This window comes from Mauremys mutica, chromosome 3 (genome assembly GCF_020497125.1).
Source record: "Mauremys mutica isolate MM-2020 ecotype Southern chromosome 3, ASM2049712v1, whole genome shotgun sequence".
Taxonomy (NCBI): domain Eukaryota; kingdom Metazoa; phylum Chordata; order Testudines; family Geoemydidae; genus Mauremys; species Mauremys mutica.
This window is the reverse complement of record NC_059074.1, coordinates 96,146,225-96,171,515: the sequence shown is the minus strand read 5'-3', so window position 1 is coordinate 96,171,515 and position 25,291 is coordinate 96,146,225. Positions and strand designations below refer to the sequence as shown.

Genomic DNA, 25,291 nt, shown 5'->3' with positions numbered 1-25,291 from the left:
GATCTTCACTGAAATTCCAGTTTATAGTCCAGTTGGTTCGGGGCCAGCAGGGGATTCAGGCGTGGGAGGGGATGTGATGCGCAGGCTCTTGGAGGGAGTTTGGGTGCAGGAGGGGGTTTGGGGCATGGGAGGGTGTGCCAGATCCAAGGGTCACTCACCTTGGGCGGCTCCCCGCAAGCGGCTACCTGTCCCGGCTGCTCCTAGGTGGAGGTGCAGCAGGCAGCTCTGCGCGCTGACCTTGCCCTGCCTTGAGTGCTAGCTCCGCAACTCCCATTGGCTGAGAGCCACAGCCAATGAGAGCTAAGGGGGCGGCGTCTGTGGATGGAGGCAGCGTGCACAACCTCCTGCCGCACCTAATGAACCCCAAATCATTTTCATCCTTATCCTAGTTTAAAAACCCCTGTGGAGGCTCTCTTATTTTGGTTGAAGAGTGGCTTATTTCAGATTAGTTTACACCATGTCCTCAGTCAATTTAGGCTATTTCTTTCTGTAGAGAAGGCCTAACTTACAACTGACATTTCTTGTCAATCTTCTCCAAGTTCTCCTCAGTGTCACTGTTCCTCTCAGCAGAGGAATGGAACTTGTAATTCCCTCCACAGCCATCCCATGCATCAACCACGATTTGGGAGAACAGAAGCTAGTGTAACTAGTACCTTAATAATCAATGTCTCTTGCAAACAAAGAGGATTGTGGAATGTGGAACACACAAAGCCTTCATTAATTTAAGAGGTCCTGAGAGTAGTTCCAGACTTTGGGAGAGGGAGAAGAGAACTACTCAGGGGCGGCTCCAGGCCTCAGCACTCTAAGCGCGTGCTTGGGGCGGCAAGCCGCGGGGGCGCTCTGCCACCGCCGCCAGGGCGGCAGGCAGGCTGCCCTCAGCGGCTTGCCTGCGGAGGGTACGCTGATCCCGCGACTTCGGAGGACTTCCCGCAGGCATGCCTGCAGAGGGTCTGCTGGTCCTGCGACTTCGGAGGACCTCCCGCCGGCACGTGCTTGGGGCGGCAAAATTCCTAGAGCCGCCCCTGGAACTACTGCCATAGTCACCACTTAGAAACTTTTCAAAGCTGAAGCTCTCAAATTATCACTACTGTGAACTTCCACACTACTATTACGTCTACATTCCATCTCACATTCACCTTAGGTTTTGGCTAAACAGCAACCAAACATTGTTGCACCCTTTTTCCCACTCCTGTTATTAGGGAGGGGACCTACTTTATTACAAGTCCACAAAATACCTAGTGCAGTTTTTGGTGCAGTTGGTTAACAACAATTAGGCTTGGCAGAATTTTATTTTTATTTTTTTATAATGTCAGATAATGTCAATGTTTCTTTGTAAGTATTTTTTTTATTTTTATCGATTTAAAGTTGTGCAGAATTATGTGTTTAAGCATTTGTTCCTGGTTTTTATTCATTTAAATTTTCAGAGTTGCAGGAAATTATCAGGAGAGGTCAGACAATAATTATTTAATGTCAGTAGATGCTGAGATTCAAAAAGGTAAAACTTTATAGACATTAAAACACAAACTGTCAACAGCCAATGTCAAAATATACACGGTAAATATCCCTAAATCAAACTCTAATATGAGTTTTCTTATTAGCATTTTTCTTACTATGCCTATCTGTAAATTTTGATTATTATTGACAGAAATATTTGTTGATCAGTTTCTGTACAGTGAAACAGACATTTACTGAGAATCTAATCCTTCCAAGCCTAACAATAATTAAGTACAGACTGGAGAGGGAAGATGGAAAGGCACCTTTGTGGTGTATTTTCCTTCCCAGTAATGTTACAGCAGCTATTTTTATATCTCTGTTTGAAAGCAGAGTGAAGAATTTTTCTAACTGAGCTTTGGCACTTTTTCTCCCATACAGCTCATAATGGATGACTATTTATAAAATGTTTATTATATTAACAAAGAATTAATTTCCCAGCAACTAATTTTTATCCTTAAAAATCACATGCCATGGCTCCCAGATAATAAAAGTAGTTGGCAAAAATTTAATGCTGTCTTTATAAATAGTAATATAATCCAACTACTAGAGTAGTTTATAAGTATTAGCATAGAACATCATCTCATCTTTTAAATTATTAGGGTGATGGTCTCCAATAATTTACCCACCTTCCCACTATGAGAATGTACTGCTGAATCATTGTCTCTTTAGGAATCTGAAGTTAAACTTCTGTTGTGTTGCAGATTTACAGTCATTGCAGGTTTATCCAGTTCACCTTAAACAGGAGCCAGGCAAGTCGCTGATATGAGATTCAGAGAATATTGCAACTAAGTTCAGTGACAGCTCTGTACCGTAAGTAACATTTGTAACTGGTATTGCAGCACTGCCTCCATTACCGAGAAACAGCAGGAAAAGGACAACAAATCATTACTCAGACTCAAGGGGAAAATGCAGATAGAAATCCAGGTCCCACTGAGGCACCTGTGGATTCATAATGCGCTAGATTATAATTTTAAAATGTGAAAAACAAGCCTATTACCAATGGCAAAGTCCACAGGTACATTTTTATCAGCACTGAAATAATAATGCACACTTACCGGGCAAAATAGCCTTGTCTCCGCTCCTTCTTCTCCTCCTTAGTCTCCATGGTATACAATGAAAAGTGCCAGGTGAGTGTTTGGGGTGTGTTTCTCTTTTTCGCAGTGCCTCATACCCATGTATAGTTCCCTGTATTTATCATTTAAAAACAAAAAGGAAGTTCATAAATCAAAATGTCAATAACTTCTGCAGCAATTTACAGTGCGGAGATAACACACATAGCCCCATGACAAATGGCAGTAAACTTTAACCAGTGAAAACACGTCACATGATACAGACCTATTGTACCCAAAACACCAGACTACGAATATGGCTGGGCAAGTCACTACAGAAAAATCATATCTGAGATTTGTTTGTTTTTGTTCTTTTTTTTTCTGAGGGAGAATCAGAGGGAATCTGAAGAGCGTTTGATATGAAAATCAGTGACATAATTTACAGTGGCATACTATGGGGATTTATTCAAAGTGCTGTAACAATGTCTTAACAGCCTGTAAATATTTTATCCTTTACAGATTTGTAAATTGGTTGTATATACCAAAAAAGCCCACGCGTCTTTTATTTCCAAGTTATGACCCTAATGATCCCAAACTGCCTAGAAATCTTATAATATGAGAAGCAAAACCTGAAATTATAATTTAAATTGCATTTACTGAAAAATGCTGACAAAAGCAACAAAGCGGAAAGTTTGAGTAGGTACCCACTGACAATTCAGCTTGAAATAGTAAAAAGCAATCTCTTTTCTCTTTAACAGCACTGGTATTGTTTTTCATTCCTCATTAAACCAATACAGAAAATCACAAATAACGATGGTACAGGTTGAACCTCTCTAGTCTAGCATCCTCGGGACCTGACCGGAGCTGAACCAAAGAATTTGCTGAACCACGGGAAGTCAATGCAGAGTTCCAGTGGGTCTCCATAGGAGTGGGAATTAGGGGTATGGGAGGTGCTGCAGCACCCCCAGGCTTTACGCCCAGCGTAGTCCCCCACCAGGGGCCCCACTGCCACCCGGGTTCCCAGCAGGGGCGGCTCTAGCAATTGCGCCGCCCCAAGCACGCGGGGGGCGCTCTGCCGGTTGCCGGTCCCGCGGCTCCGGTGGACCTCCTGCAGACATGCCTCTCATATTACCGGAGCCACCTGCCGCCCTCCCGGCGACAGGCAAAGCGTCCCCCACGGCATCCCGTCCCAAGCACGTGCTTGGTGTGCTGGGGTCTGGAGCCGGCCCTGGTTCCCAGCCACTGGCCCCCTGCCTGGGGGCTTCAATGCCGGCCTCAGGTCCCAGCCGCCAGCCCCTCGCCCGGGGTCCTAGCCACTAATCCCAGGTCCTCTTCCTCCCTCCCTCCCAGAGCTTGAACCCCACAAATCAGCTGGTCACGGCGCTCCGGAAGCGCTGGGAGGAAGGAGGAGGCGTTGGGGTCACCTGCGCGCAAGAGGCACAGGGGGAGGGTGGCAGAGGGGAGAATTTGGCACCAGTGGATACTCTGCACTGATTTTTCCCCATGGGTGCTCCAGACCTGGAACACCCATGGAGTCGGCGCCTATGCCGGACCACGGATGTTGCCGGACCAGGGAGTGACGGATTAGAGAGGTTCAACCTATATGCTGCTTCAGATGAATTGTAGCCACCTTGAACAAGGAACCAGTGACTTTTCTGGGCTATACGAGAAATGAAAAATATACCTAAAGAAGGTCAAAGTAACATCCAAAGTTTTAAATTATTGCAAATTAACATATCAGTTTTGGCTAGATATCTGTTTATTGCATTATGCATTGGATCACAGCTTCTTTACACAATGCAGGACCAAGGCACTTTTAAGCCAGAGAGTAGGATTTTCAAATGGGCTCTGCACTAGAGCTGGGCAAAATATTAATTGGAGCAGGAACTTAAACACAGGTGTCCTCCCCACCCCCTAACTGCCAGGCTATAGAGTCATTCTCAATGAATATTTAATTATTTACACAAAATGGAACCGCTTCTATGAAAGAGGTTCAGAGACACCTATCCCAGACTAGCCAACAAATAGCTTGGAGGTTAGGGCAAAAGCACATCTTCTACCAAGAGTCCATCACCGCTCTTAGTAATGGGAGACATACAAATGATTTCTCATGTAAGCAACAGAAAATTTACCCCTTAGCATAATCTGTTCCCACCAGTTTTGTTTCTGCATTAAAATCACACTCCTCAAACTAGTAGGCATCTATCAGAGTAAATGTATCTAAAAGAGGTCAACTTGATTGAAATACCAAAGAAGAAGATATTTGGTAGTGTGTAATATTATATTCTATCAAAACATTTGGAATAATTTTCCCATCCCCATATAATGAGCGCTGAACATCATCAGCCCATGTTCCTCAACATGTACTGCATCAAAATGCACTTTCTATTCTTACAAACTCTTTGTGGTTAACTGATCATATTCCAAATTAAAATCTTCTTTCTATACAGTTCTATGCAGCAGTCATCATTGCAGTCTGCTAACAGCAATCATTATAAACCCTAAATTGAATTAGATAGATTAGACAGATTTACCATTTTAAAAAATGCTGGACAATCCCGATCAAGTGCTCTGCAAACTAAAATGATGCAAAGTCTTCACTAGGATACTAGGAGGATCTATGTGACAGTAGCATAGGAAAAACACCATAACATGCCATTCTGTCCCAGATACTTAGGGCCCAATTATGCAAGATGCTGAGTGCCTCCTGAAAAATTAGGAGCACCCTTACATCCAGCCACTTTGGAAGGCCCTGAACAGCTTTCACAACCAAGTCCTCAATACTTAGATGTTTAAATGTAAGGCAATAACAGTCACTTTTTTTGCTCGTGCTATATTTAGAGTCAAGCTTGCACTTGGAGTTCAAGTGCCATCTAGCCAGTAAATTTCAAGAAGTTCAAGTCCAGAAGGAGCCTATTCTTCTTCTCTAACTTTGACCACACGTTAGGTAGTAAAACCAAAAACATTCTGTGCAGAGTGTCACATAGCAAAGCTACGCATGAGAATGCAAGGCCACAGGCTACAATTTGCTTCCCATTTCAGCTCCATCCAACACAAGTAAAAGCAGCAGAACGTATCCCTTTGGGCAACTTCCAAAATCAAGACTAAATACAATAGAAGTGCAGTATTCTATTCAGGATAAATGAACTACCCTGAAAATGGGAACATAATATATAATGTGGAAGTGAAGTGAGGGCATTCAGATAAAATTGAGGGATTCTTAAAAGAGAAGTAAAGTGTTTGTTCTTTTTTGTCTTATTGTACTGAGAGGGAAATAATGAGCTCATCTCAACCTTGTTAAGAATTGCCCCAATCAGTGAAAGTTCACATATAACTGACTTCACACTGTTTAATTTCTTCTTCTATTGTTTTGTTTAGTTTTAAATCTTAGCTCACTTTCTCTGAAAGAAATCTGAGTAATTCCAGACAAAATATTGATGCATCTTAAAGGTATGTTGTAAGGTTAAAATTCGTAGTTAAAAAAATTCCTTCTTAATATTACTATAAAAACAGATATTAAAATGCATATTTTAAAAAAATCCAATTTAGTTTTCACCATTTATGTCTGGAGTTTTTGTGTTTTACTTGAACAAGGAAAACAACCTAGGCGAGAGGTTCTGAAACTTTTTAATACCACGGATCACATCACAATAGCGATAGTGTCTCATGGACCATCTCCCATCATGAGCACAAAACAATCTACAGTAATTACTACCAAAAAGTAATAGTTGGGAAAGAAAAGCTTCCATTTCTGGTTCTCATGCACTAGTTCAATGCTGCAATGCTTTGGTTACAAACACTAAAGGGAAATATTAATGCTAAATAATACAAATTTTTACTTGAAATTTAAAAACATCTGAAAATTCTTTAATAATTTTTTATAACTTTTATTAAATAAAGAAACCCCATATTTTTCACGGATAGCGTCCCTTCAATACTGTCAGAAAAGAGATTAGATTAATTTAGGTTACTACAGATATTTAAAAATCCACTTTATCTTGTACTACAGATAAGGATTAGATCATGAAGCTTCTATGGAGGCCCAAAGATAATATTTTTATTAGGGAGAAAGATACTCATATTCCCAAATACTGCCAGCATGTCCCAGGCTCAAAAACACAGGTATGACAGAGTTGAATTTGTCTTTATAGGTATTTCAGGTTCAGTATTATTTCCTACTAAAATGCACTTTTCAAAAGATGGGAGAAAGTTTCTATTTAATGACTCTGATGATGCTAGGGTATTTTTGCTTTGTTTTGTTTTGTTTTTTGGACACAATTTTCTAAAGAGGAAAGATCTGGTTGAATGATCTCATACATTGGATCTCAAGATGAATTATTGCTAAACTCCATGTTGAGAACAATTAAATCAGTGTTAAATAACATAGCCAAATAAAATATATACCAATATGAAATATTTAAAACTATACTATAAATTTGGGTTAGTTATGTGTTTAGCCTTCTTGCTTTTGGTTTATTTTCTTAATACCTAAACAGTCCTCTAAACCCTTTTCATTGACAACTTTTAACTGAGCCTTAGGGACTCTTATTTTCTTCTTTCTTTTCACCTCTCGATCTATCAAGATGAACTGATTGATTTTAACAAAAAATTAATTAAACATTAAGAACAGTTTGTTATTTGTGTTCCAAGTCATTTGTTTTCTTTAAATAAGTCTGTTTGGTGCACACCAGTGTAACAACCTATTATCACTTTTTGACTGGCTCTGCGGCAGCAGTTCTCAAGCATCAAGTACTATTTCCCTGAGCTGTGCACCATGCTGATAGTATATTCAACAATATTAGTACACAGATGAGCATGAAACAGATTCTGGTATGTTGATATGACATTCAATTTATCTGGTGCTTTATCTGGTGCTTGTCACTTTGTGCAACAAGTTTAAGAATCACACACACAAAAAAATGTTACCACACACAGACACATCCCACAGAGAAACTGTGAAAATCTAAGGCCATTGTCTACACTATAAAGTTAAGCTGACTTTATATAAGTCGACATCAACCTCCGATTTAAGCAAGTCGATCCTGCGTGTCCACACTACGCTCATTGTGTCAGCGGAGTGCATCGACACACGGAGCACTGCACTGTGGGTAGCTATCCCACACTGCATGTAGCAGAGTGGAATTTTGGGTGGGACTTGCAGTGTCTTATGGGACCAAAATATTGGCACAGGTGGTTATGGGAACATGGCATTAGCTTCCCATGATGTACTTACCTATTTCCCTCCCAGCCTCTATCCCTTGCTCCCATGGCTCATGAAGCCGTACACAGGAAGCCTGGACAGTAGTAAGGACTGGTTCAATCATACGCTAAGTGCAGAATGATGGTGGAATGTGCCTTTGGATGTTTAAAAGATTGCTGGTGTTGTTTGCTTACTAGGTTAGACTTTAGTGGAAGCAGTATCCCCACTGCTATTGCTGCCTGCTGTGTGCTCCATAATCTCTGTGAAACAAAGGGAGAAAAGTTTCTGCTGGGGTGGGAGGTTGAGGCAGATTGCCTAGCAACCAATTTTGAGCAGCCAGACATCAGGGCAATAAGAAGAGCACATCAAGGGTCTCTGGGTCTCTATGATGCTTTGAAAACCAGTTTCAGCAATAAGCCAGAATAATGTGACCCTTATGTGTTCCTTACCAAACTGTCCCCTCCGTTGCATTTTCTCTCCTGTAAATTCCACCCCTGCCAACCACCATATGTTGAATGAATAAAGAGTCTTTTCTCCTCAATCCGTTATGTTTTATTATGCACACAAACACACAGAGACAGCAAAGAAAAGTAAGATAACCTGGGGCAAAGGGCTGATAACCCTGTGGAGGGGCGGGGGGATAAACAAGGAAAGTTTGCTTATAAGTGCACTGCAATAACAATCAAAGGTGTGGGAACTGGGAGCCTTCATAATCCGCAGAATCCCTTCCTGTGTGGCACGCTCCTGTTCCCTACATGCTCTCCTGTCCTCCCTGTCCATGTCCTCAGACAGTGTAATCCTTCATGCTCTGAGCTTCATCTTGTCACTCTCAGAGGTGCGCATTAACTCACTGAACATGTTCTACCGAGTCTTCGTTTTCCGCCTTCTAATCTGGGAAAGTCTCTGTCCCGGTGTGGAGGATGCGCCAACAGAGAAGGTTTCAGCTGCAAGGAATACAAAGCACAAGGATAGCACTGAAAGTGCATACATTGTTTCTGATGAACGGTTAATTTTTTTTTATTAAAAAAACATCCCTCAATATACTTCACTGCAAGCCACCACATAATCACAACCACTGACTATTGCAAGAGTTGGTTTGCTGCTCCAGCCATGATAAGTAAGGACATGAGGCATGGGCAAGAGGTCTTGTGATGTTGCTTTTGTGAAGACACCCTTGGGATCACAGGTTAGAACTTGAGAAAAGCACCCTTTCCCCTACCAACCTGGATGGTGCTTGAGGACAGGCACCAGTGTAAAGCCTTCCCCGAATAGACTGTTTTTTATGAAAGCAGCACCAAGGGAGGGGGGGACACAAACAGGAAGCCACTCACCCGCCTGTTTTTTTGTTTATTTTTTATAATGCTGCTTCCAATACGTGGTGATCCCTTCCAACCATAACCATGGCATGTTTGGGAAAGCGTGGTTGTGTGACCCAGATTTCACCAAACAGGAGGAAGATTACTTATTGAATTGTTTGCAGTTTAAGGGCTAGCATTGAAAACTTCCCCTGTTTCCCCTAGGTGACCCTATGCAATATCACTCTCCTGAGGGTAACTGTCAGAGTCTACCCTCACTTGAAACTGGGCGGTTTCAAAGTGAGGACCCGCATGTCTTCCCCCACCCCAAAATCCTAGGGTAGGTCTCCCCTTCGGCTGCCACCACCCGGTCAATTCCGTGGGCCGGGACACCCCTGTTTCCCCCCTTGGGAACACAGATCAATTCACAGAGGAGGAACCTCCCCCCTCCTCCCTCTCTCCAGCCTGCTCTGGAGACAGAGGTGCCTGGATTCAAACGCCTTGAATCTCACACACACAGGGAAGCAGCCCACTTCCCCCTCCCCTTCCCCTGAATTTCCCCAAGGGAAGGAATTAACCAAGTCCAAAGAAAAGAAAAGAATTTATTAAGAGAACAAAAGAAAATATAGAATCTCTATGAATCCAAGCTGGGCACTCATAGGGTATAACCTTGCTAAGTTCTGGAGAGAATCCTCTCTCTTTCTCAGTACAACCAGTACAAGCAGAATTAAGAATAATCAATAACAAACACACAGAATTGCAAACATAGGATTATTAGATAAGGACACAAAGTATCTTTCTAATACTCACTATCTTGACTAGAAGAAATTAGTTCAGAAAGGTGGGACTTGATTAACTCGTCTGGTCTCTTGAACTCCAACCGGCCAAAGACAAAGACCCCCCCAAACAGAGGGAAAAGTTCCCTCCTAGGAGTTTCAAATTCTCTTCCCTGATTGGCCCTCAGGTCAGATGCCCACCAGGTACTATGCTTTAACCCTTTACTAACTATTCATGACACGCCCCCCAAATCGTCACAGTGGGATCCACTGGCGGCGATTTCCTCCTAGAACTGTAAAACAACCAGAGTAATAAAACACATGCACTATTACATCGACTACTAAGCATGAAAACATATTAAGAACAGTTTTTAGCCACTTGATTCTGGGAAACTTTCACGAGAGAGTGCATCAGCAACTTTGTTGGAAGCTCCTGAAATGTGTTGAATGTCAAAGTCAAAGTCTTGGAGAGCTAAGCTCCAGCGGAGAAGTTTCTTGTTGTTTCCCTTGTTGGTGTGAAGCCACTTTAGCGCAGCATGGTCAGTTTGTAGCTGGAAGTGCCGGCCCCAAACGTATGGGCGTAGCTTTTCCAAGGCATACACAATGGCGTAACATTCTTTTTCACTGATGGACCAGTGGCTTTCCCTCTCAGACAGTTTCTTGCTGAGAAACACGACAGGATGGAAGTTGTGATCCGGTCCTTCCTGCATTAGTACCGCTCCTACCCCACGTTCAGATGCATCGGTGGTAACTAGGAAGGGTTTGTCAAAGTCTGGGGCCCTTAATACAGGGTCCGACATGAGCATCGCCTTAAGCTGGGTAAAGGCTTTCTGACACTCATCAGTCCACTTAACTGCATTTGGCTGGGTTTTCCTGGTCAGATCAGTTAGTGGGGCAGCGATTTGGCTGTAGTGTGGTACAAATCGCCTGTAATATCCGGCCAAACCTAAGAAGGATTGGACCTGTTTCTTTGACCTTGGGACAGGCCACTGTTGGATAGCCTCCACCTTGGCCTGTAGGGGGTTGATGGTTCCTTGACCCACCTGGTGTCCTAGGTAAGTCACTCTGTTGTGGCCTATTTGACACTTTTTGGCCTTAACAGTTAGTCCTGCCTGCCTGATGCGCTCTAAAACCATTTTCAAATGTTCTAGGTGTTCGGGCCATGAATCAGAAAAAATGGCCACATCATCGAGGTATGCAACTGCACAGTCTTCCAATCCTGCTAGTAGACCATCCACCAGCCTTTGGAAGGTGGCAGATGCATTCCGCAGTCCGAACGGAAGCACAGTAAACTCATACACCCCTGCATGGGTGATGAAGGCAGATTTTTCCCTGGCGGGTTCATCTAGTGGTACCTGCCAGTATCCCTTGGTTAAATCAATGGTAGAGATGAACTGGGCACGTCCCAACTTTTCCAATAGCTCATCAGTGCGTGGCATTGGATAGTTGTCTGGACGAGTTACAGCATTTAGCTTACGGTAGTCCACACAAAAGCGTATTTCCCCATCTGGTTTGGGAACCAGAACCACTGGAGATGCCCATGCACTGGTAGAAGGGTGGATGATACCCATCTCCAACATGTTGTCAATCTCCTGTTTAATAGCAACTTTGGCATGAGGTGACACCCGGTAGGGTGGTGTTCTAATCGGGTGAGCATTACCTGTGTCAATGGAGTGGTAGGTTTGCTCAGTCCGTCCTGGGATGGCTGAGAACAAGGGGTCGAAGTCAGTGCACAGTCCCTTGATCTGTTGCCGCTGTAGACGTTGTAGGGTTGTGGAGAGGGTCACCTCTTCCACACCACCATTTCTTTTACCTTCGTAGTAGACACCTTCAGGCCACTCGGTGTCATCTCCTTCCTGAACTGTAAAGTGACAGACCTGTAATTCTCTGGGATAAAAGGGCTTTAGAGAGTTAACATGAAACACTTTAGGCTTTAAAAAGGAATCAGGGAATGTTATGAGGTAGTTAACAGCTCCCAGGCGCTCCTGGACCATGTATGGTCCTTCCCAGGACGCCTCCATCTTATGGGCCTGTTGCGCCTTCAAGACCATGACCTGGTCTCCTACCTTGAAGGACCGCTCCTTGGCATGTCGATCATACCAGACCTTTTGCTCCGCTTGAGCATCTCTTAAGTTCTCTCGAGCAAGGGCCCAAGAGTCTCGGAGGGTGTTTTGAAGGTTGCTTACAAAGTCCAGAATGTTAGTCCCTGGAGGAGGTGTAAACCCCTCCCATTGCTGCTTTACCAGCTGTAATGGCCCCTTAACCTCATGGCCATACACCAGCTCGAATGGTGAGAATCCTAAACTGGGATGTGGAACAGCCCTGTAGGCAAACAGCAACTGTTGTAACACTAGATCCCAATTATTGGAGTGTTCATTGACGAATTTGCGGATCATGGCCCCCAAAGTTCCATTGAACCTTTCCACTAGGCCATTAGTTTGGTGATGGTACGGGGTGGCAACCAAGTGATGCACCCCATGAGTTTCCCACAGGTCTTTCATGGTCCCTGATAGGAAATTTGTTCCCGAATCTGTAAGAATTTCAGAGGGCCAACCCACCCTGGTAAAAATGTCAGTTAAGGCCTGGCACACAGTGTTAGCCCTGGTGTTGCCTAGAGCTACTGCTTCCGGCCATCTGGTAGCAAAGTCCACAAAAGTCAGTATGTACTGTTTTCCTCTGGGGGTCTTTTTTGGGAAAGGACCCATAATATCCACAGCTACTCGCTGAAATGGGACCTCCATTATGGGGAGTGGTTGGAGAGGGGCCTTGACCTGGTCTTGAGGTTTTCCTACCTTTTGGCATACCTCACAAGACCGGACATACTTGACAACGTCCTTGCCCATCCCCTCCCAGTCAAAGGACCTTCCCAACCTGTCTTTGCTTCGTTTCACCCCAGAATGGCCACTAGGGTGATCATGGGCTAAGCTTAAGAGCTTTTCCCGGTACTTGGTCGGAACGAGCAACCGTTTTTGAGGATGCCAGCCCTCCTGGTGTCCACCAGAAAGAAATTCCTTGTATAACAGTCCTTTCTCCACAACGAACCGGGATCGGGTAGTAGAGCTGAGAGGCGGTGGGTTGCTGCGTGCCGCCGCCCATGCTTTCTTGAGGCTGTCATCGGCTTCCTGCTCTCTCTGGAACTGTTCCCTTGAGGCGGGAGACACCAGTTCCTCTGGAAGCGATGTAGGTGATGAGGTTGTTTCCGTTGACTGTGGACCGCTCCCCGCTGGTGCACAAAGTGTCATTTCAGGCTCCAGCTGAGCCTCTTGGGTAGGGTTGTTTGCTGCTTCTGCCAGTTCAGGCCCGTTGGCGCCCTCTGGCGGTGGAGTTGCAAGCGCTGGCGCCGGTGCTGGCGCTGGTTGCTCTTCCAGTTCCGGTTCTGGGACTGGATGTACTATGGCTGCTGTAGGTGTTGGCCTGGGATCCGGTTCCACCACCTCTGTCTGGGTCTCTGGTAACACAGACGGGGTCCCGGTGGATGGCTCAGGAACAGGGATGGGTCCGGCAGCTCGTCTGGCTTGGCTGCGTGTAACCACTCCCTCTGTTTTTTGCTGTTCAATGTGTCGGGCCAAGTCGTTCCCCAGTAGCATGGGAATCGGATGGTTGTCATAGACAGCAAAAGTCCACTTCCCTGACCAGCCCTTGTACTGGACAGGTAAACGCACTGTAGGTAATGTTACAGGTTTTGACATGAAGGGTCGAATTGTCACTTTGGTTTTCTGGTTGATGAATTTGGGGTCCACGAAGGTTCGGTGGATAGCTGACACATGTGCTGCAGTGTCTCTCCATGCGATGATCTCCTTTTCGTCCACTCTCAAAGTTTCCCTATGTTCTAAGGGTATTTGAGATACATCTATGTCCGGCTTTCCTTGGTGTGAAGGTGCAAGGAGTTGCACTCGGTTTAGGTTCTTTGGGCATTTGGCTTTGATATGCCCCAATTCATTGCATTGAAAACATCGCCCAGTTGATGGGTCACCGGTTTGTGTTGGTCTACTGGAGACTGGTGAGGTAGAAGAAGAGGTAGAGTGTGACTGTCCGTGGGTTGTAGGTGTGGGTTTGATTGGTCCGCGACGGTAGGGTTTAGTGTCGGTGTGTACCCTGTTGGATTCGCTCCCCTTGGCAGTAGCTTTCGTGTTGTCTACCGATGCCATCCATCTGGCTCCAATCTCTCCTGCCTCAGTGAGAGTTTTTGGTTTACCATCTTGGATGTAGCGTCTAATGTTCTCAGGAACACAATCTAGGAACTGTTCCATCAATATCAGGAGGTGTAGGTCGTCTAGCTCCTTAACCTTGGATCCTGATATCCAGGAGAAATAGTGTTTTTCCAGGTAAGCAGCGTGCTCTGGAAATGACATCTCTGGTTTCCATTTCTGGGCTCTGAAACGCTGACGGGCGTGATCAGGGGATGCCCATTCTGAGTCTGGCCTTGGTTAGGAACAGTGGAAAGTCGTCCATCAGGTCTCTAGGCATTTCAGCTGCCACCAGGGATAATTGTCCGCTGAGCTGTGACCTCAGCTCCAGCATGTATTGATCTTTAGGAAGATGGTATCCAATACAGGCCCTCTCAAAGTTTTCTAAAAAGGCCTCAACATCATCCCGGCCCTGTAGGCGGGAAATTTTCTCCGAGAAGGTTGATCAGTAGGTTGAAGAGGGATTGGGTTGGGTGGAGTTTGCTGTTTAGCTTTTTCTAATTCCAAAGCCTGTGTCTGGATTCGTAGCTCTAACTCTTTGGTTTCCCGTCAGCCTCTTTGGCTGCCATCGCCCTCCTGTGTTCTGCCTCTTTGGCTTTTTGGGTAGCTTCTAGTTTTTCCATCTCTCTCTGATGGGCAGCTTCCTCCTTCTCTTTTTGTGCCTGTAGGATTTTTAAATTTACTTGAGCAATTTCCAGTTCGGTCTTTGAGTCAGTCATGTCTGTGCCTTCAGGTGCTGGCCACACCCCTCTGCAGTCAGTGAACCGTATGTGTTGCTTGACAGTCCCTACCCCTGCCTATGATAACTTGAGTAAAGAAAGAGAAATCAATCCTTTGTATAGCAAATTGTGGTTTGTGTAATGTTACTGGTTTGTACTGAGAAAGAGGGAAAGAGTTAAAAAAAAATTTCTCTGTCTCCCTCTGCTCTGAGTTGCTGTACCCAGCAGCCCAGCTGAAAGGCTGCTGCTAACAGTACCCCTGAGAAAAATCTGGTCTATTCCTCAGGGATTTGTGTTCTCCTGTCTTCTGATCCTTTCAAAAGACACAGGGAGAAAAAAAAAAAAAAAACCTGGCTGGAGGGTTTGTCTCTTCCCCCCCCAAACCTGTTTTTCCTGTTGGATGGGAATGTACTTTGGCAAGCACTTCCCCCCACCTTAGGAATCCTGAGTGATACCTGATATCACAAAGGAAGGACACACCTCTAGGGAAGAGTTTTTCCTCAGCATAGCCAGCAGAGAAAAAAAACTCCTCCCAACCCTGAAAACTGCTTGAAACTTGCCTTTTCCTCAAGCTGCCTCAAGCAAACAGAAGAAAACTGCTTCCAACAAAGCCTGCTGGAACTTAATTCCCTCCAGCCAACCTGGCTGAAACTGTAAACTCCCTCTTCTGTCAGGTTGCTTTCCTGCTCTAGAAGAAGAGAATAGCTCCCTTCAGCGTAGCCCAGCTGAAAAAAACTGCTTGTAACAATGGGTTCGAAACTCCGCTGCCACCACCCGGTCAATTCCGTGGGCCGGGACACCCCTGTTTCCCCCCTTGGGAACACAGATCAATTCACAGAGGAGGAACCTCCCCCCTCCTCCCTCTCTCCAGCCTGCTCTGGAGACAGAGGTGCCTGGATTCAAACGCCTTGAATCTCACACACACAGGGAAGCAGCCCACTTCCCCCTCCCCTTCCCCTGAATTTCCCCAAGGGAAGGAATTAACCAAGTCCAAAGAAAAGAAAAGAATTTATTAAGAGAACAAAAGAAAATATAGAATCTCTATGAATCCAAGCTGGGCACTCATAGGGTATAACCTTGCTAAGTTCTGGAGAGAATCCTCTCTCTTTCTCAGTACAACCAGTACAAGCAGAATTAAGAATAATCAATAACAAACACACAGAATTGCAAACATAGGATTATTAGATAAGGACACAAAGTATCTTTCTAATACTCACTATCTTGACTAGAAGAAATTAGTTCAGAAAGGTGGAACTTGTAGGGACTTGATTAACTCGTCTGGTCTCTTGAACTCCAACCGGCCAAAGACAAAGACCCCCCCAAACAGAGGGAAAAGTTCCCTCCTAGGAGTTTCAAATTCTCTTCCCTGATTGGTCCTCAGGTCAGATGCCCACCAGGTACTATGCTTTAACCCTTTACTAACTATTCATGACAGTAACAGAGTCAGCAAAGGAGCAGATTCTGCAAGTGTCTGGGTACAGACCTGGTCCTTATGCTCCAATGCTGTGTGCTGCAATGATGCCAGCAGAGTTAATACTGGAGTGGTGCGGGAAAGTGTCTTACCAGGATGAAATAAGGCAGCCCTTTCCAGAAACCTTCTGCAAAAGATTGCAGAGTACCTCCATGAAAGCTTCCTAGAGGTCTCCATGGAGGATTCCTGGGCCATCCCTATGCACATAAACAGTCTTTTTCGGCGAGCACCCTCTGCATAGCTGGACTGGCCACCGATACCCTCTACACCTACTTTTTTGTTCAGATTAAACATAAAAAAGATAGCATGTAACCCCTATGGTTTGATTGGAAATGTGCACTCACCGGAGGTGCCTTCCCCAGCATCACACTCTGTTGCCAACTGGTCCTGTGTAGGGATGGGCTCCAGGGTTAAAACCAGTTCTTGGCTGGCAGTGGAGAATGGATCTTTCGCTTGCCTGCCGCGCATTCTCCTCCTCCTCAATAAAATCCTCCTCATTGTTGCTCAAGGCCACACGGGGCTCCTGGGAGGTATTCACGGAGAATTTTGGGGTAATGGTGGGATCACCGCCAAGAATTGCATGCAGCTCCTCATAAAAGCAGCATGATTGTGAGACAGAACCAGAATGACTGTTCACCTCCCTTGTCTTCTGGTACACTTGCCAAAGCTCCTTTATTTTCACACGGCACTCCTGCATGTCCCTGGTGTAGCCCTTCTCCCCTATCATGCCCCATGAAATCTTGGCATAAATGTCAGCATTTCATCTGCTGGATCGGAGCTCTGTTGGTACAGACTCTTCTCCCCACACAGCAATAAGATCCACCACCTCCTGTGTACTCCATGCTGGAGCACATTTGCGGCCTTGAGTCTCCAAGATCAGCTGTACTGGTGGGCTCTACATGCAGATCAAACAGGAAATGAAAATTCAAAAGTTCCCGGGGCTTTAACGGGGAAGCGGCTGTTTCCTCTGTACCTGGCTGACGTGCAGTGGAGTTGAAATGCTCTCCAAAGCACTCACAGGGGAGCATTGTGGGACACCTCCTGGAGGCCAATTCATTCAAATTATACAGTACAGTGTCTACACTATCCCACGTCAACTCGTGGATGTCGAATCAAGCACTACGCCTCTCACAGATGCCCTCCTGATTCAGAAAAAGCAGAAAGCCTACAAGGAGTGGAAGATGGGCCGGATTAGCAAGGAAAGTTACCTTATTGAGGTCAGAACAGGTAGGGATGAAGTGAGAAAGGCTAAAAGTCATGTAGAATTGGACCTTGCAAAGGGAATTAAAACCAATAGTAAAAGGTTCTATAGCCATATAAATAAGAAGAAAACAAAGAAAGAAGAAGTGGGACCACTAAACACTGAGGATGGAATGGAGGTTAAGGATTATCTAGGCATGGCCCAATATCTAAATAAATACTTTGCCTCAGTCTTTAATGAGGCTAATGAGGAGCTTAGGGATAATGATAGGATGACAAATGGGAATGAGGATATGGAGGTAGATATTACCACATCTGAAGTAGAAGTCAAACTCGAACAGCTTAATGGGACAAAATCCGAGGGCCCAGATAATCTTCATCCAAGAATATTAAAGGAACTGGCACATGAAATTGCAAGCCCATTAGCAAGAATTTTTAATGAATCAGTAAACTCAGGGGTTGTACCATATGACTGGAGAATTGCTAACATAGTTCCTATTTTTAAAAAAGGGAAAAAAAGTAATCCGAGTAACTATAGGCCTGTTAGTTTGACATCTGTAGCATGTAAGGTCTTGGAAAAAATTTTGAAGGAGAAAGTAGTTAATGACATTGAGGTCAATGGTAATTGAGACAAAATACAACATGGTTTTACAAAAGGTAGATCGTGCCAAACCAACCTGATCTTCTTTGAGAAGGTAACAGATTTTCTAGACAAAGGAAACGCAGTGGATCTAATTTACCTCGATTTCAGTAAGGCATTTGACACGGTTCCACATGGGGAATTATTAGTTAAATTGGAAAAGATGGTGATCAATATGAAAATTGAAAGATGGATAAGGAACTGGTTAAAGGGGAGACTACAACAGGTCGTACTGAAAGGTGAACTGTCAGGCTGGAAGGAGGTTACTAGTGGAGTTCCTCAGGGATCAGTTTTGGGGCCAATCTTATTTAACCTTTTTATTACTGACCTTGGCACAAAAAGCGGGAATGTGCTAATAAAGTTTGCGGAGGACACAAAGCTGGGAGGTATTGCTAACACAGAGAAGGACCAAGATATCATACAGGAAGATCTGGATGACCTTGTAAACTGGAGTAATAGGAATAGGATGAAATTTAATAGTGAAAAGTGCAAGGTCATGCATTTAGGGATTAATAACAAGAATTTTAGTTATAAATTGGGAACACATCAGTTGGAAGTAACAGTGGAGGAGAAGGACCTCGGAGTATTGGTTGATCACAGGATGACCAATGTGATATGGCTGTTAAAAAAGCTAATGCAGTTTTAGGATGCATCAGGCGAGGTATTTCCAACAAAGATAAGGAGGTATTAGTACCGTTATACAAGGCACTGGTGAGACCTCATCTGGAATACTGTGTGCAGTTCTGGTCTCTCACGTTTAAGAAGAATGAATTCAAACTGGAACAGGTTCAGAGACAGGCTACTAGGATGATCCAAGGAATGGAAAACCTGTCTCATTAAAGGAGACTCAAAGAGCTTGACTTGTTTAGCCTAACCAAAAGAAGGTTGAGGGGGGATATGATGGCTCTTTATAAATATATCAGAGGGATTAATATTAGGGAGGGAGAGGAATTATTTAAGCTTAGTAACAATGTGGACACAAGAACAAATGGATATAAACTGGACACTAGGAAGTTTAGACTTGAAATTAGACGAAGGTTTCTAACCATTAGGGGAGTGAAGTTCTGGAACAGCCTTGCAAGGGGAGTAGTGGGGACAAAAGACATATCTGGCTTCAAGACTAAGCTTGATAAGTTTATGGAGGGGAGGGTATGATGGGATAGCCTAATTTTGGCAATTGATCAAAGATCAATAGCCAAATTATCAGCAGGTAAGTATGCCCAGTGGTCTGGGATAGGATGTTAGATGGGATGGGATCTGAGTTACTACAGAGAATTCTTTCCTGGGTGCTGGCTGGTGAGTCTTGCCCACATGCTCAGGGTTTAACTGATCGCCATATTTGGGGTCGGGAAGGAATTTTCCTTCAGGGCAGATTGGCAGAGGCCCTGGAGGTTTTTTGCCTTCCTCTGCAGCATGAGGCAAGGGTCACTTGCTGGAAGATTCTCTGCAGCTTGAGGTCTTCAAACCACAATTTGAGGACTTCAATAACTCAGACATAGGTTAGAGGTTTGTTATAGAAGTGGATGGGTGAGATTGTATGGCCTGTGTTGTGCAGGTCAGACTAGATGATCATAATGGTCCCTTCTGACCTTAAAGTCTATGAGTCTTTGAGTACAGAAGTTGACTTTACAGGCCACTTAGGTCAGCGGAAGGGATTTGGTAGTCTAGAAACACATTATTAGATTGATTTAACGTGGTTTATGTCAACCTAAGTTTGTAGTGGACCAGGCCTACCCCATACAAAAGCTAGCACTTTTCTCTCTTCCATGTCCCCCATTACTGTAATATGTACATGCTTCACCATCTTTGTTGCATGTTTCCTGACAAAATTCTTGAGAAGTAGGAAAGTGCTATTATTTCCATTTTACAGATGGGGAACAGAGGAACATGGAGACTAAATGACTTGCTGATGTCATACAGGAAGTCTATAGCAAAGCAGGAAACTGAACCCAGGTCTCCAAAGTCCCAGGTTAGCATGCTAACCATTGGACCATCCTTCTCTCTCTAGGTTCTCCAACAAACAATGGAAGACATAGCAGGTCTGAGCCTACATTTCAACAGCTTTCTGAATTTCTAGCACAGAATAACCAATATATTATTAACTGGAGGACAGATACATTTGATTGCTTCCTATTATTGTTAGGAGGCCTGAATCAGGGCTCTACTGTATTAGGTATTGCACACACATGTAACATAGAAGAGAGATTCCCTGCTCCAAAGAGCTTACAATCTAAACACATGGTTCTGTTTGAATCTGCTTCCTTGGAGAGGACTATTTTTGAAATGTAAGAAAACATGCAGGGTTTTATTTGTTTCTATGTCAATTTGACATATATAAGGACACAGGGATAGCAGCAAGGATATTGCCAATAAAACAGCCAGAAAATAGGTAGCAAAAAGGACTCAACATCATAAAAATGATGTAGCACTGTGTGTGTGGGTGGGTGGGTGGGTTCTTAAGGAAAAATTATATATAGCACTTTGAGAATGATCTTGAAATATGGATCAGAGTGAAAAAGGGAAGAGTTCAGCAAGCTAGAGCAATGCAAGTAGAAGTATTTACTCCATTTTACTAATTAGGGACCTGATCCTGCAACTGGCTTCAAGAGGGCAGATCTCTGTGCCCACATGGAACCCAGTAAAGTCAATGGGCTCTATGCGGGTGCAAGGATCCACCTACACATAGAAGAAGCTTATTCAATACAGACTTATTGTGAAGCAAGTAAGTTTGGAATGTGAGGATTCTGATTTGTTATCAAGTCATGGAAATGAGAATAAGGTTTACATGCTGTGGGTTACTGGGCTGAAGCACGTATATTATCAAGTCGTTAAAGAAATATTCATTTTAAAATGCCTTTCCATTTATTCAAACACTACAACAAGCAGATGTATTTTAACACTATACCTGCAAAGTGAAAGGCGATGCCAATTTTCATTAAGTTATTCAACAATGACTGGACCAATCAGGTTTACTTTGAATTACTGTCATGATCAACTAGTTCATTTCATTTGCTGCAATCATAAAAACCGAAGCAGAAGAACAACACTGCAGTGTCTCAGGATAAAAAGGCAACAGAAATGCATAGCCAGCAAAGATTACACTAAGCCACAGTTTATTTAGTTCTTTCTTCAGGCAGAATGCTGCAACTACAAATAAGATTGGAGACTTATAAGTAAGCTCCAGCACAGCCATATGATTTAGCCTGAGCTACATTTTATTAAATTAGATTTAAGTGCCTTGAACAATAAATGCAGAAGTTATTAGGAGGTTACCTTAAAGAAAACCAGGGAATTTTTACCCTCAATTATGTAATCAAGGTACTAATTATCATGTGAATTTTAAAGAAATTTCCAAAACAAAAATATGAATAAGCTCTTTGTCTTTGCAAAATCTCATGGTCCAATCAGCTTACTAGCCAGTTTAGACTACACAGGAAAGCTTCCTCATTGTGGGGAGATTGAGTCTGCTCATGCAATCCTTGCTCATGAGAGTAATCCTTACTTATGCAAATAGGTCCATTGATTTCAGTGTGTTGGGCGAGTAAGAGTTGAAGCAGCAGGACCTAGTGTTTCTTGCACTGATACTGCACTTTTAAAATCTAATAAAGAGGTTTTCAACCTGTGGTCCACAGACTATGTCTAAGGGGTCTGCGAAAGATCGTCATTATCATAGAACAGTGGTTTTCAAACTCGGGTCCGCAGACTATGGCCAAGATTTCCAAAGGGGTCCATACCTCCATTCAAAAATGTTTAGTGGGCTCACAAATGAAAAAAGGTTGAAAACCACTAATCTAATACAACTCAAAAACACACAGAGATATAAAAGACTTGAAAATGAATACATGGAAAAGATTTCTGTGGGGATTTTGTTCAAAATAAACCTAGTTGGGTATCAGACTAATGCAGACTTGTACTTCTAAGGCTAAATGAAGACCAAGGTTCTCTATGGTAGCTCCATCTTGTGGGATTGCTATACCTTCTACTGAAAATCAGAATAAAAAATATGTCGACACTGTTTCCAATCCAAAGACATGATCCTGCTTCCAGTTGACTCAGCAGAAAAACTTCTATTGACTTAATTGGGAGTAGGATTGTGCCCCAAATCAAATCACTCTGTTTCCTCACAGAACATGAGTAAGTGAATAAAAATGCAAGGAATTCCATGCTGTGAGTAACAATGGTATTTGTCAAAGATAAAAACATCTTGATTTAGTCTCCTGTGCCCTTAATACTTGGCAACCAAACACCATCAAGTTATTTTCCACATGGTGCAATACATCATGGGGTGCAATTCAGTTGTTTCTGTTAGAAAAAAAAAACTGGAAAATAACACAGTAATTCATTAATATGGGGTGAGTTGTATAATATTGAAGGTTAAAAGTAGCTCTCAACAGACTAAATTGTAAGGGTTTTGGCAAGTCTTATTGTAGAAGTTCATTCCCATATAGGTTTAAAGGGAATCTTCACTCCCTTGCATCTTGTGTTTGCATGTACACCAGTGCAAAGCTGGTGTAAAACACCAATATTCTGTTTTGGCAGCATTTCACATCCATGTTGCACAAGCGTACATGGCAACACTAGGCAACGCAGCAAAGAATCAAACCCTGTATGCTTTACAAAGAGAAAACTCTAGTGTTTTCTTATCAGATATCGTGTAGGAAGATGAATGTTCCAGAAAAACCCTATATAACATTTTTATAAACAGAATGAATGATATACTTCTTAAAGTCAACAGGACTACGTGCATGTGTAGTGATGCACGTGCATAAGTGTTTGAAGGATTGGGGCTCTGGTTACTTCTCAAATGTTGAGTAAATCTTATTTACTTTACATACAGCAATAGTTTAGTTATATATTATAGACTTATAGAAAGAGGCCTTCTAAAAATGTTAAAATGTATTACTGGCACGCGAAACCTTAAATTAGAGTGAAAAAATGAAGATTCAGCACACCACTTCTGAAAGGTTGCCGATCCCTGGTCTAGGATAACTGGAATGCCTACTGTATCAAATGAATGTTACTGACCTTGTTCCTAGGCTGGAAAGCACCACCATGTAGCCTGGTAGCAGGCTCTGATAGAATCTTTTCTACTTTGGTTAAGGATTTTCTGAATAGGGATAGAGAATGAACATTTTATTTCTGACACCCATCCAAATGCCAGGCCGTGAGGTGGAGTCAGCCTGAATTGGGGTGCTTGATTTCCCCCCTATTTGGCTTAGGAGATTCTGAAATGGGTGGATCCTGATTGGTGAGCATGAGGACATCATTAGTAGTTCCGTGAACCAGAGTTCTCTGAACCAGTAGGGTGCAAGGAGGATTATGGTGGCTTTGTCATGCTGTACAACTTATGGTAGCAGGGGGAAGGGAGGATAGGCGTATCTGAGGTCATCCCATCAGGAGAACACTGTCCTGGGAATCATGGTCTCTGGTTCCCCTGGAGCAATAGATGGGAAGCTTTCTGTTTGGCTGGGAAGCAATGAGATCCCAAAGCAGTGTATCCCATTGGGCAAATATGTTGGTTAGAACTCTGTCGTGGATCTCCCATTCGTGGTCTGCTTCTGCTTAACCTGTCTGCCAGGGAGTTGTGAACACCCAGGAGGTATGCAGCCTGTTTCATAATGTGGTTTCTGATGCACCAGTTCCAAAGTCTGACTGCTTCCAGGCTGGGGCAGGACGAGATTTTGCCCCTCCCTGTTTGTTTATATAGACCACTGTGGTGATACTGTCTGATATTATCTGTACATGGAGTGAGTGTTTGAGGGGAAGAACATAAGAATGACTGTACTGGGTCAGACAAAAGGTCCAACCAGCCCAGTATCCTGTCTGCTGACAGAGGCCAATGCCAGGTGCCCCAGAGGGAGTGAACCTAACAGGTAATGATCAAGTGATCTCTCTCTTGCCATCCATCTCCACCCTCTGACAAACAGAGTCTAGGGACACCATTCCTTACCCATCCTGGCTAATAGCCATTAATGGACTTAACCTCCATGAATTTATCTAGTTCTCTTTTAAACCTTGTTATATTCCTAGGCTTCACAACCTCCTCAGGCAAGGAGTGCCACAGGTTAACTGTGCGCTGTGTGAAGAACTTCCTTTTATTTGTTTTAAACCTGCTGCCCATTAATTTCATTTGGTGGCCCCTAGTTCTTATATTATGGGAACAAGTAAATAACTTTTCCTTATTCACTTTCTCCACATCACTCATGATTTTATATACCTCTATCATATCCCTCCTTAGTCTCCTCTTTTCCAAGCTGAAAAGTCCTAGCCTCTTTAATCTCTCCTCATATCGGACCCATTCCAAACCCCCTAATCATTTTAGTTGCCCTTCTCTGAACCTTTTCTAATGCCAGCATATCTTTTTTGAGATGAGGAGACCACATCTGTATGCAGTATTCAAGATGTGGGCGTACCAAGGATTTATATAAGGGCAATAAGATATTCTCCATCTTATTCTCTATCCCTTTTTTAATGATTCCTAACATCCTCTTTGCTTTTTTGACTGCTGCTGCACGCTGCATGGACGTCTTCAGAGAACTATCCAAGATCTCTTTCCTGATTAGTTATAGCTAAATTAGCCCCCATCATATTGTATGTATAGTTGGGGTTATTTTTTCCAATATGTATTACTTTACGTTTATCCAAATTAAATTTAATTTGCCATTTTGTTGCCCAATCACTTAGTTTTGTGAGATCTTTTTGAAGCTCTTCACAGTCTGTCATTCATTCCGGCAACCAGACCTTGCATTTCTTTGTTGCACTGTTTGCATTTTGCATGCATGCCTGTCTTACCCACAGGTAGAGGAACTTCATTAAAATATTTCTAAACTGTGTCTCTTTTAGGCCTGCTGCCATTATAGGTTTTCCCTTCTAGTAAGAGAATGGTATGATAGATCTCAAATCAGTGAAGGCTACACTCAGAAAGACCTCAAGACTTCTGGAATATTCTGCTCAAACAGTTTCACTTTTGTTTCTACTGCCTGTCCCTCCCTTCTCACATTTATTTCCACACTTCTTCTCCTTGTCCAGATCTATTCCGCCCCCAACAATCTTCTATTCATTGAACTTTTTGAAACTTTTCACTTTTAGAGAGAGGTAAGGAATTGACCCTATGTACACGAATTTGCAGAGGGACAATAGGGTTGAGGTCTGTTATGTCTCACCTCTATATATTATTTATTTGTTTATTTTAAAACATTTTTGCTATTAACAAGCATGTTATCTCTGGAGACACAAATCCACAGTTTTATAACTGCAAAA

The 25,291-nt window shown here is 43.4% G+C and overlaps 1 protein-coding gene across 2 annotated transcripts in view; it reads right to left on the bottom strand.

Annotated features, from left to right (window-relative positions):
• The window catches only part of NCOA7 (nuclear receptor coactivator 7), a 156,471-nt gene that overhangs the window by 104,896 nt on the left and 26,284 nt on the right, over positions 1-25,291 (bottom strand). For both annotated transcript variants that reach the window (XM_045010751.1, XM_045010754.1), the window contains exon 2: positions 2,550-2,679. In XM_045010751.1, coding sequence (XP_044866686.1) covers positions 2,550-2,599 — 50 coding nt within the window. In that variant the 5' untranslated portion in view covers positions 2,600-2,679. The remainder of the gene's footprint in view (positions 1-2,549; positions 2,680-25,291) is intronic.